Raw genomic sequence first — 19,752 nt, 5'->3', positions numbered from 1 at the left:
CTACTGAGGCAGTGGCTGTCAATCAGGGGACAGCTCCGGTGCTTAGGAAGTTTTTCTATTGAGCTGAAACTTGCCTCCCTGTTACTTCTGCATGTGGTTTCAAGTTCTCCCCTCTGGGGCCAAGCAGAACAAGGCTAATTCCTCTTCCCTGTGAGTATCCCTCAGAGATTTGAAGACAAGGAACATCTCTCCTTCCCCTGCCCTGCCTCCTGCAATCCTCTCTCTGCTGGTTGCATTGGGACAGTGACTCACAACAGCTTCAGCTGAAGAGTGTGGTGTGGATAGAGGGCCAGAGGTGGCAATCCCAAAGATGGGGATGAGTCTGAGTTCTGCCATTTATTGCCTCATTGGGTCACTTTAATGTATCACGTCCTCGCCTCTTGTTCTTGGTGTAAGATTCTTCTCCCTCAGCTCCTTCCCGGTGTTGACAGTCTCAGGACAGGTGCTCTGTTCCATGTTAAGGACCATTCCAGTTCCTGCTTTCTCTGTTCTGTGTTTCTAAGGTCCCTTCCAACTCTTAATCCCCTTTTGTTCTCAAATTCCTCAGTCTGTCTGTCCCTGTCCGTCTCTCTGTGTCTTTCTGTCTCTCTCTGTCTCATCTGTCTCTGTCTTTTTTGTCTCTGTGTCTCTGTCTCTGTCTGTGTGTGTGTGTGTGTCTGCCTCTGTCTGTCCCCTTACATCTTCTGTTGTCTGTTCTAAAGGCCCTCCCCCCTCTGATGTTCTATAAGCCTATGAGACTAAGGGGGTACAGAACAGATGATTAAGCCTGAGTAATTTAGCACAAAATAAGGATATTGTGGTAATGAATATCACAGGGCTCCAGGCTTAGGCAATTCCCCCATGGGGAGGAGCTGGGGTTCCTGCATGCCTAGCTTCCCTGGTTTTACAGATATAAGCTTTGTACAAAAGCCTTGGCTGGGAAGGAAGGAGACCAGAGTTTGAATCCTAGATCCATCATTGCCTCCATGTAATACTTGGAGCAAGTCAATTCTCTGGACCTCAGTTTGCCCCTCCTTAGAATGGGAATAATATCTATCCTGTCTCTGCCATGGGGCTTTTGTGGAGATAGAGTAAAATTATGAGAAAGACTTGGAAAGTTCATGTCACTGGTGTCATTACAATGGTTGAGTTGCCCCAGATGGCACCATTGGGCTTGGGGGCCCCCAGTGACCAAGGATAATAAACCCCAGGACTTCCTTGTCTTCCCCTTCTTCCTCTCCTCTCCTTCTCCCTGGAATTGAGGTTAATCTTCTTTTTCTTTTATTTGGTTAGAGGGTGTATCAGATGGCCATGTTCAGGGAATGAGTTGCCCTAGGTCTCACTGCTCCCCTGGCTGGTCTGCCTTTTTCCTGCCATTCCATCTGTATCTTTTTATGCTCATTGTATCCCCTTCCTAGATGGTGAGCCAGGCACAGGCTGTGTCTTATCTAAGGTACAGGGCTCTTCGCCCACTAGGCACTTAGTCACTGACTGTGGAAGGAAGGAGGTGAGAGGGGAAGAGAGGAGGGAGAGAAGAGGGCAGGAGGCCTCTGGGGTCCTCACAGGTCCCTTTTTGCTTCCCTGTTCTTCCAGGTGGTTGCCGGAATGCAGCACTACGGTGTCAATGGCTACTCGCTGCATGCCATGAACTCCCTCAGTGCCATGTATAACCTCCACCAGCAGGCAGCCCAGCAGGCCCAGCATGGGCCTGACTATCGGCCCTCCGTGCATGCCCTCACCCTGGCAGAGAGGCTGGCTGGTAAGATCAACTTGGGTGTGGTGGGGGAGGGAGGGAAGGAGAGCATGCTGGCACAGGTCTGCTCCCTCACCATTCTCTTCCTCCCACTCTCCATCTGTGGAATTCCTTTAAATGCTTTACATCATGGCATAGATAGCTAGTGTTGAACTTGCAGTCTGAGCTTGTGCCTCAGACACTTTCTGGATGGGTGACCTTAGGCAAGTTCCCTCACCTCTGTGAGCCTTAGTTTCCCCTTTTGTAAAAGGAAGGGGCTGGATGCCATGACTCTCAGCTTTCTATCTGGGATCCTAAGATCCTTAGTCCACCACAAATGTCCCTTCTTCCCTGGTCTTCCTGATGCCTTCCTGCTAGGAAGGACTTCCTCCAAGGAGCTTTCAGAGACCTCTGACTATATCTCTCTGGTATATTTATCGTGTGATATTATTGATTCAAGTTACCCAAATTGAGTTCTCCTCCTAGACTGGAACACCATGAGATCAGGGACCTGAATTTTGCAGAGCTAGCTCCCTTTTAGCACAGGGTCCAGGGTTCTGAACCAAGAAGGTACTCAGTCAATGTTTATTGGGTTAATTGGCACCCTGTTTCTGGGTATGAGACTCCTCCAGGGTGTTTCCTTCCATTGCATGACACCCAGATTTTCTCTAAGAGTAGAGCTCCTAAAAATGAAGTGCACCTGCTCAAGCTAGCAGAAAGGTCTAAGGGCCCTATCATCCTTGGCTCATTGTATATCACTTCATCGACTCCAACATGACCTGCCTGCTACTAATGGCTGAACTTGGTGTCACATCTCCCACCCCCATGCCTTTGAACAGGCTGTTGTTGACCTCCATGCTTAGAACTCCCTTCTTCCTCACTTGGCCTCTTCAGAGCTTCTCCAACGTTGAGTTCCCAAGCCACTTCCTCTATGACAGCTCTTTCCTGAGTTCTCTTTGTCCTCAAATGATTATTTACCTGCTCTCCCATTTGCTTGTCATATCCTTGTCCCCTTCCAGAAGACAGTAATTACTCAAAGGTAACAACTGTCTCACTTTTGTCTTTTATGGTCAGTGCCTTTATGACACAGTGGGCAGTTAATCCTGTTGAATTGGCTTGAATTGGTAAGAGCTGCTCCCTGACTTAAAGTTCCACTCCTGGGACTTAAAATTTAACAAACATGAATTAAGTGCTTATTGTGTGCATGGCTCAAAGAGACCCACACAGTATAACTGACTCAGTCCTTGGCCTCATGGAGCTCACAGGCCAAGAGGAGAATGAAGCTCAGGGCTTTCCATCATGCTGCATAGGGAGGATTAAAACAACCATCTTAGCCCTATAGATAAAGGTCATTACAGATGGGGCAATCAAGGAAGGCTTCCTGGGAGAGGGTGTCCAGTGGATTATTGGATAACATGGCTGATGAGGAGGCAATGGGGGTTAAGTGACTTGCCCAGGGTCACACAGCTAGTATGTGTCTGAGGTCAAATTTGAGCTCAGGTCCTTCTGACTCCAGGGCTAGTGTTCCATCTACTGCATCACCCAGGTGCCCCACAGGGTTGCTTTTTTAAAAAAAAATTTAAATTTAATTTTTTTAAATTTTAGAAATTAAAAAAATTCTTTTGGTTATTATGAACTTGGTAAGCACCCACAAACATGCACCCCACAAAGAAGAGTGCAAAGTGAATACTACACAGGAAACAGGAAATGGCCCTTAGTATAGCTTATGTTTTAAAAAATATATTTCAAATCTAATATGGTGCCCCCAATACTGCCCAGCTTGACTGTGTCTCCTTTTGACCTTTGGAGGAAGTAATTTGAAGGTAAGCTTTAAAGTATGGGCACAGATTCACCAAGTGAAGAAGGAGGGGGGAAAGCATTTATTAACTGCCTACTATGGTAGGTTCTGTGCTAAGCATTTTACAAATATATCATTTGATCCTCACAAAAACCTTAGGAGGTAGGTGCTATTATTAGTCCCATTTTACAGTTGAGGAAACTGAGGCAAACAGACTTGCTCAGGGTCAGGTAGCTAGGAAGTATCTGAGGCAGGATAGGTCCAGTGCTCTGTCCACTGTGCTACCAACTGCCTGCCCTATATAGACAGATAAAAGGGGAGGGAAGACATTCTTGGCAGAGAGAACTTTGGTTAACAAAGGTTCTGAAATATGATAGCATAGGGTCTGCTCAGGAAATGGAGAATTCAGTTTGATTGGAACAAAGCTTTCATGGAAGGGACTAATCTAAGATGCAACTAGAAAGTTAAGGTTATGCTAGACCTTGAATATCAGGCAAATGAGTTAAAACTGGATAGGAGGCAATTGGGTCTCCTATCGGGCTTAGAAGGAAGGAGTGCCCTGACCAGCTCTGTGCCTACAGAAGATGGGTCTGGCAACAGACTAAAGGGTGGATTGGAGGAGGAGAGAGTAGAATCAGGGGGACCTGTTAGGAGCCTATCGAAACAGGCCAGGTGGGTGACAGTGAGGGTCTGCACTAAGGAAGTAGCTGGGGGAACAGAGTGGGGTGGGGATAGGGAGGAGAGAAATGGCCAAAATAGAATTCACAGAATTTGGTCACTGATTGGATACGGCAATCGAGGGAGAGGCAGGAGTCATATACATCACCAAGATTACAACCTGGGAGATGGAGTCAATGATGAGGTCACAAACAGAGGAATATCCAATCTTTTTTTTTTTTTTTTGCTTTCTGGAGGGCAGTTGGGGTTGTGACTTGCCCAAGGTCATACAGCTAGTTTTTGTGTTAAGTGTCTGAGGTCAAATTTGAACTCAGGTACTCCTGACTCCAGGGTCGGTGCTCTATTTACTGTGCCACCTAGCCGCCCCAGGAATATCCAATCTTTTTGAGCCCTTATATGAAGTAGTCCTCTGGGAAAGGATGAGGATAGAAGCCATGATATCTGCAATGTGTGCAAAGAGACCTGAGGATCCAGCTGAGCCCCCTATCTGTCTCTCCAGTCCCCTCATCCTTACACATCTACCTTGAGTTTTCCTGCTTCACAAACCATCTGTCCTTCTTGTAGGAATCAGAGCATCTCAGTTCAGGAGGAGATCTGGCAATTGCCTCAGCTCTGTGGGGAGCTTCTGCAGTTAGGGACTGTTGCATGGAGCCATCCACTCTCATCCTGTTCCCCCTTATGACCAAATAAAATTTTATGAGATAACTTGCCCAAGTCAGGGCTAAATCTGGGAACAGTGTCAGGGTTAAGTTTATGACCAGGGTCAGGGCTCAATATGTAACTAGGGACAGGAATCAGTATATAACTAGTCAGGGCCCAGTCTTTGGACAGTTAGGGCTCAGGCTGTTAAGACTCAGGGCAAAGAAGTTACTTATCTGGGAGGTTTCTCAGGTGACTATGCAGTCATCGGCATATATTCAGTGACCTTTATTGGCTCCCTTGGCCCTTCAGCCAGAGGAGATTTTAATACACTCTCTCCTGGACAGTAATGTTCTTCTCAGAACGTCTCATCAGAACTGCAGACACTACTTGGAATTTAAGTAGTAACCAGATCCAGGGATGATTTGCTAAGGCTAAGGATAGCAGTGGCCTCTTCTCTGCCTGGCCATATGCCCCCTGGAAAATATTCTAAGAATAGCAAAAAGAAATATTTTAGCAGAAGGGCATTGATAAGCTACCATACATCCATAAGAGAGCAAACAGAATAGTAAGAAGATAGAAGGTGAGTCCCACAGGAGGAGAAGTTGAAGGAACTTGAGCCCAGAGAAGAGGTTTGGCAGGAGCAAGTCACAACTTCTGCCTGCCTCAGTGTCCTCATCTGTAAAATGGGGATAATAGTATCTGCTTCTCAGGGTTGTTGTGAGGATAAAAAGGATAATGTTTGTAAAGAACTGAGTGAATCTTAGAGCATGAAATAACCATGATCACTACCATCACCACCATTATCATGGTTCTTCTCCAAGACAAGAAGAATGTCCCAATAAGCAGAAAGGGTGGTCTGACAGGATCATATTATTCTCTGCCACTGGAGATCATACGTTCATAGGATTTAAAGTAGGAGGGCAGTTAGAGGTAATTGATTTGAACCCCTTTATTTGACAGAGGATATTGAAAACAGAAGTGTTTTCCTTAATGATATACAGATAGTATAGAGTCCAAACCAAAGGGGTTCTTTCAGGTGGTAGTGAGCTCCTCATTACTACCATCAGGCTTCCATTAGAATCTAGAGGGTTATTCTGTTAGGAAGGCTGTGGAGAGGGTTCCTGTCCTGGACTGCATTAGCCTGGACAATGCCTGGTATCTCTTCCAGCTTCAAGACTGTGATTCTAAGTTTCTGGAGGGCTGAGTCTTGGGACTAGGAGGCAGGCAGTCTTGTGTTTGCTGTGTATATATGTACTCCTCCCTAATTCCCATAATTAAATGGGCCCCCTCTGCTTGCCCTCCAACGGCTGTACATTTCAAGACATCATCTTGGAGGCCCGCTATGGCTCTCAGCACCGAAAGCAGCGCCGCAGTCGCACTGCCTTCACTGCCCAGCAGCTCGAGGCCCTGGAGAAGACCTTTCAGAAGACCCACTATCCGGATGTGGTGATGCGGGAGAGGCTGGCCATGTGCACCAATCTGCCAGAGGCCCGAGTGCAGGCAAGACTCGATATCCCCACCCCCTACGCCTTCCCACCCTCGGCCTGTCTCCTTCCTCCCCTTCGCCAGCTCCCCTGGTATTGCAGCCAGGACCCAGGCTGGTCTCCCATCTGCAGGAGCGAAATAGCCAAGACCAAACTTCCAGCTTTATTAAGGTGGAGAGGGTGCAGAGTAGAGACGGCTGGGTGATCGGAATGTGGGTGTGGAGCAGGGCAGGAGGAGGAGGGGTCGATCTAGGAAAGGGCTGTGAGAGATGCTCTTCCTCTCTGCCTAGGTCTCCCCTACTGTGTCCTGATTCCGACTTTCTAGATCCCATTCTGTCTCTCTCCAGTCTCTGCTCTCACTTCATTCTCCTCCCCAAGGCCTGCTCACCTCTACTCTCTCTTCTCTCCCTTCCTCTCCCCTGCAAGGTGTGGTTCAAGAACCGAAGGGCCAAGTTCCGTAAGAAGCAGCGGAGCCTGCAGAAGGAGCAGCTTCAGAAGCAGAAAGAGGCTGAAGGCGGGCACGGGGAGGGCAAAGCTGAAGTCCCCAACCCAGATGGCCAGGCTCCTGTCCTGCCTGAGTCTGAGCAGTCTTGTGCTCTGCCTGGCGAACCCTCCACGGAGTTACACCTAACCCTGTCTGAGCAATCTGCTGGTGAGTCAGCCCCTGAGGACCAGGCTGACCGGGAGGAGGAGGAGGAGGAAGCTCGGGGAGCCATTGAACAACGCAAGACTGAGAAGAGTCCAGGCCTGGAGGTCAAGGGCTTCGGCTGCAAGAGGAGCAGCCCCAAAGCAGGTGAGGCCCCAGGGCGGGGGTGGGGCGGGGCAGAAGGTCCCCATTTGAGAGGGATGCTGCCCGGGGTCTATGTAGGAGGTGCTGAGATGGTCCTAGAGTGTGTGAGGCCCGCTGTTGGGGAGGCAGCATCAGAGGGGAGGGTGAATCAGAGAATATAGTGGACATTGGAAGAATTATCTTCGTATAAGGAGAAACTGTATATGAGAGTATATAGAATATCAGAGAACATGGGGGTGTCAGAGGAAACTGTATGAGAGGGAAAAATGAATGAGAGAACCTGGGATGGTGTTGGAGGAGACGACCTATGACAGCCCACAATGTATCAGGGGAGACAAGCTATCAAAGCAGACAGTGCATCGGGACAGGACTATTTATCAGGGTAGACATTGTTTTTCTTTGGTGAGTGGGGAGGAGGAATACACTTTCTCAGGGGAGAAAGTTATCAGAGGAGGCACTGTGTTTGAAAAGACAGTTTGTCTGTCAGAGGAAACGGGCTATTGGCAAAGACAATGTATCAGAGAAGGCAGGCAGGCTATTCGAGAAAACAGTGTATTGAAGGAAAGAACGTATCGCTATTAGATGAGACGGTGGATCGGAGTAGACAGAGTATCTTGCAGTGGAAAAATGTAACAGAGAAGATCATTGCTTAGAGGAAACGTTACTTAGAAGAAACAATGTATCAGGGAGACAATCTGGGAGACACGGTGCTGGACGATGTATTAAGGGAAACTATATAGGGAGACTATCTTGGAAATAATGTAGCAGAGAAGACTTTTTCGGGTAAATACTATGTCGAAGGAGTCAGAGGAAAAGCCGCTAGTGTATCCCTCCCGCCGCCCCTCCCCACACCCCTCTCAGCCCAGGATCCTGTCTCTGCAGCCCCTGGAGGCAATCGATCTGCCTCTTACTTTGGAAGGCATCGGGGAGCCAGCCGGGCGGAGGGAAGGGGGAAGTTTTCAGGTGTTCAGCCGTGGAAGCTTCTGCGTGGTGTCTAACGGGCCTTCCCCACGGCTGTTCTTGCAGACTCACCGGGAGGCACAGCCTCAGGCCCCCTGCCGCCGCAGACCTCGGGCTCTGGGGCCGGCGGGGGCGGTGGCAGCATCCTGGGGCCCTCACACTCCTACTCATCCTCGCCGCTCAGCCTCTTCCGCCTGCAGGAGCAGTTCCGCCAGCACATGGCGGCCACCAACAACCTGGTGCATTACTCGTCCTTCGAGGTGGGCGGCCCTCCGCCCCCAGCTGCAGCCGCCGCAGCCGCAGCCGCCGCCGCCGCCGCTGCCGTGCCCTACCTGGGCGTCAACATGGCACCGTTGGGCTCCCTCCACTGCCAGTCCTACTACCAGTCGCTGTCAGCCGCGGCTGCCGCGGCCCACCCGGGAGTGTGGGGCTCCCCGCTGCTTCCAGGGGCCCCAGGCGGCCTTGGTCCCCCGCCGCCACCGCCCCCAGCCGCTGCGGCCGCAGCAGCAGCCGCCGCTTCGGCCGCGCTGAACAGTAAGACCAGCAGCATCGAAAGCCTGCGGCTCCGGGCCAAGCAGCACGCGGCCTCCCTGGGACTGGACACGCTGCCCAACTGAGCGGCGTGTCCCCAGGAAGGCAGACGTTCCGCCCTGGCCCATTCCCTGCTCTCCCCCCACCCCACCCCTAACCGGCCCTTGCCCCTCTCCGGGGCAAGCGGACCAACCTTTCCCCGTCCGTCTCTTCACAGGTGGTTCCGCGGACCTCATTATGGTCCAGAAGAGACGTACCCTCAGGGGCAGGGCGGTCCCCTTCTCACCCCCCACCCTAGATGCAGCCTGGGGAGGCAGTCCCCTCCCCCCCCGCCCCCATTCCTTCCTGGCGTTGCCACCTCCCGCGTCAGGGCGACCCCTGCCTCCTTGCCGTGGGGGGCGGGGGTGTGTGTGAAGTCTACACCTGCTGCATCCCTGCATGGCCCTGGGAGGAAGCTGGTGTGGGGTAGAGGGAAGGACATCTCTCTTTCCCCTTTGAACTGGCCTTCCCTCACTCTCCACCCCTGACAGTCCTAGAGGAGCAGGCAGCAACAGCCTCCTACCTTGATCCCAACTCCCTCCCTTCGTAACTGGATGTGTGGAATGTGATATAAATATAAATCTATAAAGCTATATTTTCAGTTTCCCCACCCCTACTGCCATTCCTCTCCCGCTTCCTTTGCCCGCCTCCCCGTCATTCCCCAACTTTGGCTCTACGTCCCTCGGACTCTGTCTATCTTCGCTGTGTCTCGGTGTGGTGTCTGCCCCACTCTTGATCCTCTCTTCGGGTCCTTTCTGTCCACTGCTAAGGTCCCACAGTCACGTCCACCTGGCATCAAGCAACTCGGTCCCACCCTCGCCTCCTTTTTCTGCCTTCACTCCTTTCCTTTTCTCTCCCTGCCCACGTCTGTTTCTCTCCCGCCTTTCTGTCTCTTTATCTCCCTATTTCTCTTCCTCTATCTCTGCCTCGACCTTCTATTTTTTCTCAGTCGTAGACTCTCAGAGCTGGAAGGGACTGAAGCAGTCAGACTACCATATGGACGGGAGGAGGATTTTTTGGCTCCAAAGCCGCTTTGGTCATGCCACCTTTGCTTGAAGACCTCCAGGAAGAGGGAATTCACTACCTCCAGGCAGCTCACTCCTCTCTTGGACAGTTCTTTCTTCTCTGTTTCTCCAAGTTCTATCCTTCCCTCTGTTTTTCTCAGCTGTTTCCCCCCTTGGTCTGTCTCCTTCATTCTATTCTCCTCTTACTAACCCACCTTACCACTTACTTCCTCAGTTTCCCCATAATGGCAAATGTGGTCCTTACCTGCCTGTGTTGGTGCCCCTACCCCAAACTGTTAAGTTTCATTTTGTTTATACTTATGCTATTTTTTTAAATTCTCCTCTCCTTCCAACCTACTCCCATTCCCCCCAGCCAGGGTCACTAGCCCAGCCCACCCCATCCTACCCCTTGAAAACCTAGCCTCTGGTGTGACTGTACCATCAGGAAAGGAGACCTGAGCAGGAGAAAAAAATGGCCAATCCTGAGAAAGCTGTGCTTTTCTTGGTTAATTTTCCAGAGCAGGTAGTAGTGACAAAGTCACACCTTGTGTCTCAGACAAAATTCTGGAGTGTCAGAGTTGGAAGGGATCTTAGAGATCATTTCTTCTAACCCCTTCAATCTTACAGATGGTAAAACTGAGACCCAGAGAAAGTAAGGGACCTGTCCAAGGTCAAAACTGAAAGGAAGCTTGGAGAACATTAGCTTCATCTCACAGATGCTTAGAATGGCTCCCAGGGATGATAATGGGGTATGAACCAAAACTGTTCAGGACTTCCTCCCCAGAGCAGGCTTATTTTGGAGGGGGAGTCTTGGAGTGAGGTATAACAGGCACTAAGAGATTTTATTTGAAGTGGGGTTCTGTGGGCATTGACTGGATACCAGCCTGATATGACCTAACTTGACTCAGTTTAACCAATAAGGCCAAGAACCCTTCCTGTTCTTTTCTAACTCCGAGGATAGAGAAGTACACATGCTTGGAAGGCCTGAGTGACCATGGGCAAAAACACCTTATTGGACTGAAGAGCAGGTAATCTGAAGTTCTAAGCTCCAGGATCTCCCTGAGAATGAGGACGGGTCTAGAATTAGAGGATAAAGGGGAAAGTTTCTTATCCTCAGAACTAGGAAACTGACTTTCCCACTTAAGGGGAGGAAGCATCAAAAAGCAAGAAAAGAAATTGATCCTGTCTCCAAAACTAGATGGCAACAGTCCTCCATAGCTTATGGGAGTGGGGATTGTAGATGTTTGTCTGGACATTTTGTAGACAGCTACTATTCCCAAACTGGGAACTTAGATATCTCCTGCAGTGAGGGGAAACAGTCAATCAAATCCTGTGTTTGTTTAGGTTTAAGTTCTCAAAGCTAATTGCTTTAAAAGAGCTTCTGCCTACTTACTAGAGGGCAAGGAAGAGGGAAAACAGAAGCTTGACTTCTAGTTCCTGGTTCAGGAAAGGTCTGTAGTCACCCTTAAGAGCAGCTGAACCAGCACTCCCTCCAGTGATGCTACTCTGGGTCTGGGGGTCCAAAGTTCACTCTGACTCTGACACTTACACATTGTGTGATCTTGGCAAACTTCTTCTTGGAGCTCTTAGCCACCTGTAGAATAAATGGGGGGGGGGGCCTTCCATCTTAATGATCCCATGTTTTCATGTGTTCCTATAGCTATACAGAAGCTTTTAGTTGGAGAGATGAGCAATCAGCCCTAGAAAGAGAAAACTAACTAGAAGAATAATCCATTGGTTTGAAGACAGATGGAGCTAGGTTTTGAGGCATGAGTCATATGTATCACATGAATGCACATCTCACCCCGACAGGGTGCTGATGGGGGCTGGACTCTCTCAGACCAAGGTGTGAATGTTTCCCTGCAGAAGAGAACTTTTAAACTAGAATGTTACCTCCATAAATGCTCCTTGGCCATCAGGGCCCCTACTGTGGGGTCCAGCCTTTCCCAGACTTCAGGGGTCTGGCTCTGGCTTGCTTGGGAACACCTCTACCCTGTCTGCTCACAGAATTTGCTGGAGCTAGTCAGTCAGCATGACATCATGCAAAAGACACTTCCCAGTTCTGAGTGACCTTGAATATGCTCCTTTCACTTTCCAGGCCTCAGTTTTTTCCTCCATAAAAGAAGGGAGTTGATCAAATGGTCTCTCAAGTTCCTTCCATCTCTAAAGCTGATGATCCTCGGATACTACCCTGCTGACCCATGAAGTTTGCCAGGAGCCCTAGAGCCAAACCCCAAAGGACTCTCCCCTTTGCCCCTCTGCCCATCTAAACTTCCCTCAAATTGGAATCTCCCTCCTGGGCACAGAACCCTGTAAACCTGAGGAGGCTTTGCTTGAATTTCTTCTCCCTAACCATTCTATTAAAGGCCAGCAGAGCCTGGCTCTGAGGAAATGTTTCTCAACCATATTCCTCTCACTTGCCAGGGAGGGCTGAATTGGCCCCTCCTCCCTTGGGATAATGAAAGGTAGAGTGACCATGGGCTTAGCAGCTTGGGATAGGGTTGCTAACTTTTCTTTATCCAGAGCTAATGCCAAACATGTATTATCCAGGATTCCTGAATTTCTTCCGCTTTTCTCTTCCTACCTAAGCTTTTCTAGCTCCTAAGACCTTTTTCCTGATTCAACTGCTCCAACTCCCTCAGGAGAGGGAAGTTTGGGAAGGGAAGGAGACTTGGTTGGGGCCTGTGGGGGTAGGTAGGGGAATCTGTGCCTGTGAGGAAGATGGAGAAATAGAGACAGAAAGGTGGGGAAGCTGCTTCATCTGTCCTCATGCCCCTTGCTTGGTCAAGGAAGGGGTTACCCATAGGACTCACAGGAAGAGAATTAGGGATCCTTAACCTCTCATCCTTGAGGGGTCTGTGGACAAATTGCAGAAGGTCTGAAAACCTGGATGGGAAAAATACATCTTTAATTTAATCTAGCATTTCCTTCAAATATTCAAAAATATTATTCTGAGGAGTCTACAGACTTCACCAGTGCCTGAGGAATCCATGACAAAAAAAGATGAAGAATTCCTGACTTAAAGACCATCCAGCCCATTTTACAGAGGAGTAAACTGAGGTTCAGTGTGGGGCAAAGACTTGCCTAAAGTTCTGCCTAAATTAGATAACAGAACAAAGCTCTTTTGTAGTTCCATGTACTCCAAATCTAGTCTTTGGTAAGAGAGGTTGCCAGGGACTTCCCACCTGCAGTAGGTAGGGTGAAATCTGCCTTCTGGAAAAGTTAGGGAATTAGATTGGGAGCAGGTGCTCTGCTGCCCCCTCACTCTGTCCCTGCCCCCTCCACCCATCACCTTTCCTGAGCTTCTTCCAGTGTCCATGATCATGACCTGCCCCATTGAAGATGGGTTAATGGGGAAGGGAAGGGACCAGAGTCTTGACCTCTAGGAGTACCAAGGCTGATGTGGGGGAGATTAGGAGTACCTTCAGGGAGCAGAGGTTAAGAAAGGAAAGATATGGGTTAGAGGAAGGTTTTGGGAATTCAGAGGAGGGAGTGGTCATTGGCTGGTCTGGTCAGAGGAGGCTGCAACTATACTTGGAAGGAGGGTTGGCGAAGCAGGGAGGAAGAAGAAGGATATTCTGATCTGAACAAAGATCTGGAGGTGGGACTGAATTTAGAAGGCATCTGGAATGGTGAGGAGTCTGCCTTCCTGGAACAGAGGGTGAGTGAAGGGGATTAAGGCTGGGAAGGGGGTTTGGGGCTAGGTGGTAGAAGACTTGGAGGCTGGGGGGTGAGTATGTCCTCTTTTAAAAGGCAAAGGAGAGCTCTGGGAGAGGTCTGAGGGATGGAGTTCTGGCATGTTGGGACATGGTCAGAACTAGACTTTTGGAAGATAATTTGGGCAGCATGAGGAGGCTGGGAAAGGGGGGGCAGGGAAAGTTTCATCTTTGCATTTGGATCCTCAGTGCCCAGAATAGAGCCTTACACACAGGAGATACTCAATGAATGTCTTTTCAATCACATTTAGTTTAACTGAATTCAGAAGCTGGAGGAAGAGAACAGACAGTAGGTTTCCATCCTCTGTGCTTTCCTTCCTCACCTCATGGGGAAGTATGGGTGGAGACAGTAGGCCAGAGGTGAGGGGCCATAGGGGCCAGGCTGGAGCTTTGGCAGAAGAGGGAGGGCCTTGCCTGAATCAACACACTGAGTCCTGAGGACCCCAACTTCTGTACTTGAGGGACTCCAATCCAAGTTACCAGTAATCCTTGCTTCCCCAAACTCCTGTCTCTCACCTCTGTGAACTCAGGAAAGCTCTGTAAGGTTGGAATTCTTAGGGCAAGGAGGAAGAGACTATGCAAGGTCCTGGCTCTGTCATAAACAGTGGTCATGGTCCCTCACCTCACCCCAGGGGTGACCTCCCAAGGGACAGTGTGAGCATGGAGACCATTAGAGCAGTGACTTACTTAGAGGTGATAATCAATGTTCCAAAGAGCCCTGGCCTAACCTGACCTAACCCAGTCCATAGCTAACTCAGGCCAGTCTCAAGCTTCTGTCCCTATGGGTCTAGGTCCTTCCCCACCTCCCAACTCAATTCAGTCATGTTTCCTGTGTCCCTGTGGACCTAGTCTTGCTTGGGTTCAGGTGTTCTGTAGTAAGAGAGGGAGGGAGGGAGGGAAGGAGGACAGAGAGAGAGAGAGAGAGAGAGAGAGAGAGAGAGAGAGAGAGAACGAGGATTTGGCAGCCCTAACCCCCCAAAGACCTACATTGTCAAGGGCCAAGACCAGAACTTCCCCACTGTCCTGAGTATACAGGGGTTGCTACCTCTGACCTCAAGAAAAGGAAACAGCACAGCCCAGGGTAGGCCCATATTCCCTGCACAGCTCAGTCACCATCCCAGTCTCCTGATATATCCTTCTTGGGTATCTGTCCTTAGTCTTGCCTTTACCCTTGTCTCCTGCTTTGGTCCAAAGCTTGGAGTAGAACCAGTCCCCAGGTGATGCCCAAGAGATCATCTAACCCTACATGCCTGTGAACCTCTAGATTTTCCCACCCCCACCCTCTGCCCCTTGGCTGGCGGACTGTACAAACTGCTGTAAAAACTGCTGTTGTGTGACAATGTGTGCTTAGAGATCATGGCCTTCCCATGGCCAACCCTGTAAGGTACAATATTTATTTATTCTGTTAGTTGGAAAACCAGACCCCAGGCACGTGCCCTTGTCACTGGCCCTACTGCTGGGCTCCCATGTGCCGCATGCCGCTCGCTCTGTGCTGTGTCTTATCTGTCTGTCTGTCCAGCTTCCTGTGACCTCGTGGCTGTTTTTCATACTCCATAAATAAAAGGCAAAAGGCCCAAAGAGGAAGGTCTCAGGTCCTGTTGATTGGGGGTTGGGGAATGGGAATGGGGAGGGAGATGGGATTTTGTCTTAAAAGCTGCTGTAGTGAGCCAGGATAATCTGGGAGTGGGGATGGGGTGCATTCAGGCAATCCCTAGTGGGGGTCATAGGAGGACCAGAGACACATCACACACACACACACACACACACACACACACACACACTCAGAACAGATATAGAAACAGCTGAGAAAAGAGTTGAGCAGTGATTTGATGGGAAGACTGGAGAGGTTCTAAGATGAAAGGGGAAGTAGAGGGAGGAGGGGAAAGAGAGCAGGGTTGAAGACTGTGTTCCATGAGGAGAAAATGAAGAAACTTGTTTAACTGGTCATCATAATCCTAAATCACATTTGTTTTTTAATTAATTAATCAATTATTTTTCAACATTCCCTTTTATAAGATTTTGGGCTCTAATTTTTTTCCCCTTCTTCCCCTCCCCTCTCCTCAAGATGGCATGCAATCTGATATAGGCTATACATATATAATTATATTAAACATATTTCCACATCAATCATGTTGTGAAAGAAGAATCAGAACAGAAGGGAAAAACCATGAGAAAGAAAAAAAAAAGAGAGAAAATAGTCTGCTTTAATCTGCATTCAGACTCCATAGTTCTTTCTCTGGAATTGAATAGCATTTTCCATCACCAGTCTATTGAAATAGTCTTAGATCCTTGAACTGCTGAGAAGAACTAAGTCTATCAAAGTAAATCATCACACAATGTCACTGTTACTATGTACTATGTTCTCCTGGTTCTGCTCACTTCACTTAGCATTAGTTCATAAAAGTCTTTCCAGGTTTTTCTGAAGTCCACCTGCTCATCATTTCTTATAGCACAATAATATTCCATTCCATCCATACATTAAAACTTGTTCAGCCACTCCCCAAATGATGGGCATCCCCTCAATTTCCAATTCTTTGCCACCACAAAAAGAGCTGCTGTAAATATTTTTGTACATGTAGGTCCTTTCCTCTGTTTTATAATCTCTTTGGGATACAGACTGGGTCACATTTCTAAAGACTAGAAGAGAGAAATGTCAGAGACAGAGACTGGGACAGAAATTGGGCCAAGGGTAGAGACAGATACAAAAACAAAGATAATCCAAGAATTATTAAACCCATTCTAAAGATCCCAGAAAATTAGCACTGGAAGAACCACAGAGCCATCTGGGGCCAACTTGCCTCTAATTATGGATTTCTTTGGCAACATTCCCAGCAGAGTTGTCCAGTCTCTGATCCAGTGAAGGAGAGCTCCTTCCATACTATGGCAGTTCCCTCTCTATGAGGCTGTTCCTCACTATTAAGGAGTTTTTTTTTCCTTACCTCAAGCCTCAGTTTACCTCTCTGAAACATTTACCTATTGTTCTTAGTTCTACCCCCTATGGCCAAGCAAAGCAAGTCAAATCCCTTTTCATATATGATAGTTCCTCTTCCCCCACCCCCAGTCTGCCCCACCAATTTTCTCTTCTCCAGGTTAAACATCCTTCCCCTATTTCTGTTGACTAACCTTCACCTGATATTCACTTAACATATGGTCACCCTCTTCTAGTCCTTTTCCAGCTTCTCAGTGTGTCCTTCTTAATGCATGGTGTCCCAAAGCGATCACAATATTCTTTATGGGATCTGATCAAGGCAGGTTACAGTGGTTTCATTACTTCCTTAGGCCTGGATGCTGGGCCTTTTCCAAGGCAGCCTCAGATGAAATTAACTTTCTTGGTTGCCATAGTACATGGCTGATTCATACTGAGCTGGAAGCCACTAAAATCCCCAGGTCTGTTTTAACAAGAAACCTGTTGTTTAGTTACATGGAACAAATCCTCTATCCTGTTCTTGTGAAATTGATTTTTTAACCCAAAGTTTTAACCCAACATTTTTCCCATATCTTTTAAGGTTGGGTCCATTGTTCTAACCTATAGTGATCTCTGGGCATCCTGCCATCCTACCTATAGCTTTGTGTCACCTGCATTTTTAACAAGCATGATGTTGCTACAGATCAGAGGGGAGGGAACAGGAATACGAATTGATTAAGTGCCTACTATGTAACAGGCAACCCGGCTAACTTGGGTTTTTTGCTTGTTTCTAATAAATATCTCACAACAATGCTGGGAGGTAGGTTCTATTATTATCCCCATTTTACAGTTGAGGCAACTAAGGCAGACATCAAATGACTTGTCACACAGCTTGGAAGTGTCTAATGCCAGATTGGCTCTGACTCCAGGTCTTTCTGACTCCAGGGCCAGCTGCACCACTGGCTAGAGGGATGAGGCCATTTGTCCAGGGTCACACAGCTGTGGTGGAGAGCTCATTGCCACCTTTCTTACCTTACTACAAGTTCCTCCTCATTAGAAGGCTCACAGGACATGTCATCATAGGGATACTGGCCTTTAAGTCCTGTGATTTTCCTTCGTATCCTGATATTGTGTGACGCCAGGATTTTGTAGTTAAAACTGTGGTTCAGAGAAATTAAATGAGCCTATGAAGGTTCCAAAGCTAGGGAGTAATCAGTAAAGTTAGAAAGGCCAGGGGCTTCTGCCTCCCCACCTCTGAGGCTCTTTTCATTGAATCACAAGCCTGAGGAAAGATGGAGGTGGGAGGAGGCTGTCTGCCCAACTAAATGCTGTTACTCCAGATGTGAAATGGAAACTCTAAAATAAGGCAACAAGCAGATTCCGTTGGCAGTGGCCAGGGGGGCTTGTATGCAGAAGGAGGGACCTGCAGGGAGAACCTGAGGTTTGGGGAGGGGGAGGCCACAAACAGTCTCACCCCTGCCTTGCCCATATTCCTTCCTTTTACCACCCAGAGGAGAAACAGCCGGGGAGGGGAACGCCACCTTATTTCCCAGTCACTCTCGAGCTATTCCTGGGAAGCAGTGGGGGGTGGAATGTGGCAGGGAGGGGGCAGCTCTGGGTAGATAGGGAGAAGTCCCTTCTCAGGGCCCCTTTCCCAGGGAGCTCCCACTCCCACCCCCAATTGCTTTTGGCTTCTGGGCAAACAGATGAGGCGGCTGCACTCCCTGCCCCGCCCCGCCCCGCCCCCCTGCCAGGTCTGTCTGAGCTCCCAACAAAGACCACTCTAAAGGTCTGAGGGGGTGAATGTTGTGGGGGGGAACCTGACACCTGAGGTTTCACCCACCCCTACCCTCAGGCCCAGACCAATGGTCTGCCCCGCCCTGAGGCAGGAATGTGTCTAAGGGGCCCATCCTGACCTGCCTTCAGTTCCATTTGGGGTCCCTGAAAAGACCCCACCCAACACAGACAAATCCTACAGTCACACAGTCACACATAGACCAATGATGGGTTGGAAGGAATGAAGGTGGGAAACAGACATTTAAATGACTTCCATGTTCCAGACACTGTACTAAGTTCTTTATAAATATTTCATTTGATCCTCTTACCAACTATGAGAGGTAGGTGCTATTATTATCTTTTTACAGTTGAGGAAACTGAGGTAGACAGTGCCTGACTTCGGTCACATGATGCAGGAGGCCACAAACAGCTTCACCCTTATCTTATCCATATTCTTACCTGGAGGAGAAGCATCTGGGGAAAGGAGCCCCACCTTATTTCTCAGACACTCTGGTGCTATTCCTGGGAAGGAGTGGAGGTGGAATGTGACTGGATTTTTGAGTGTTTGAGTCTGGATTTGAATTCAGGTTAGGCAAGGTTCTGTATAGTTCTCAGAAAATGGATAACCTACTCACCAGCTACTCATCTCTCTGGGTGGTAGAACTAGTCTCATTTATCTTATTAGTCTAAATTCACCCTTTCCAAAAGGAGAATGAGCTGCTTTGGTGAGTTCCCCATCACTAGATGTGTTCAGACAGAGAAGTGGCCAGTATAGATTTATACACATCAAAATAACTCTCACCCCAGCTTCTCCTTATAGGAAATCCCATTTCCTCCCTGAACCTACAATATTTCATAGAAGCCTTGTCCCATGACCTTGGAGTCAGTCACCTACACAAACAGGGAAGTATTATATAGAAGTATTCAATGTTTTAATTCTTCACATAGAAGAAACAATAATGCCAATAGCATATCCACCACATGGCTGTGTGCCATTACTTTCTCTCAAGTTCCCCAGGAACTTCTGTATGCAGCTGAAGGTAGCTAGGCTCAGTTAGGCATTCTGGATCAGGAGACCACCAATATAGGAAGCAACCAAAGCCCTCCTGATGCAGAAATTCTGTGTTCAAGCATTTTGTCCCTGGAAGAGGGATCAGACTTGTTCTTCTTGGCTCAAGAACAACGAATGAACGTTGAAAAAAAATGCAGATTTCTGTTCAATATTAAAAAAAAAAAACCCTCCTCACAACACTAAGAGTCCTTGGACCCTCCTAGTTAATAATTCCTAATTGGAGTTACCTTGTATTCAGGTATCCTTCAGCTCTCTCTCACACTGGAAAGCTTTTCTAGGTTCTAGGTACTTCATGGGTCAACATGCTCTCAAAATCATGGCTCAGGAAGCCCCCACTGATGTGTTTCTATTCCCATCAAACCAGAAGACATTAGTTTCAAGCAAAAAATATTTCATTAAACAGCAGAACTAAATAACTGACAATAAGATTTGCAGTCCCTCCCATCCCCTGACCCCAGACACCCAAAGGTGCCCTTTCCCACCACTTACCACAAAATCTGAGGAGAACACAAGTCTGGAATTGCACATGGTTCCTGCCCTTGGAGTTCCTTGGGGAGTTCATAATATAAATGAGGAGAGAAGATATAAATATGACTAATATAGTACAAAGTAGCCAGAGTTACTGGTCATAGGAGGGGTCCTCCAA

General features: G+C 48.4%; 1 protein-coding gene across 2 annotated transcripts; it reads left to right on the top strand.

Annotated features, from left to right (window-relative positions):
- The first annotated feature begins 1,575 nt into the window (after positions 1–1,575).
- On the top strand, positions 1,576–8,680 carry LOC138164839 (diencephalon/mesencephalon homeobox protein 1-like). Of its 2 annotated transcripts, none has more exons than XM_069092765.1 (5): positions 1,576–1,738; positions 6,151–6,329; positions 6,740–7,106; positions 8,130–8,528; positions 8,574–8,680. In XM_069092765.1, exons 1-5 carry the CDS (start codon positions 1,585–1,587, stop codon positions 8,678–8,680), a joined length of 1,206 nt encoding a protein of 401 aa, XP_068948866.1. In that variant the 5' UTR covers positions 1,576–1,584. The 2 variants fall into 2 exon arrangements, with proteins under 2 accessions (XP_068948866.1, XP_068948865.1); XM_069092764.1 differs by having other exon boundaries at positions 1,585–1,736; positions 6,134–6,329.
- Positions 8,681–19,752: the final 11,072 nt, after the last annotated feature.

The sequence above is a fragment of the Petaurus breviceps genome, unplaced genomic scaffold (assembly GCF_028583685.1).
Source record: "Petaurus breviceps papuanus isolate PSGF00001 unplaced genomic scaffold, PetGlider_PUasm1.0 207, whole genome shotgun sequence".
Taxonomy (NCBI): Eukaryota; Metazoa; Chordata; class Mammalia; order Diprotodontia; family Petauridae; genus Petaurus; species Petaurus breviceps.
Note: the sequence above shows the minus strand (reverse complement) of the source record. Positions and strands in the feature narration are given on the sequence as shown.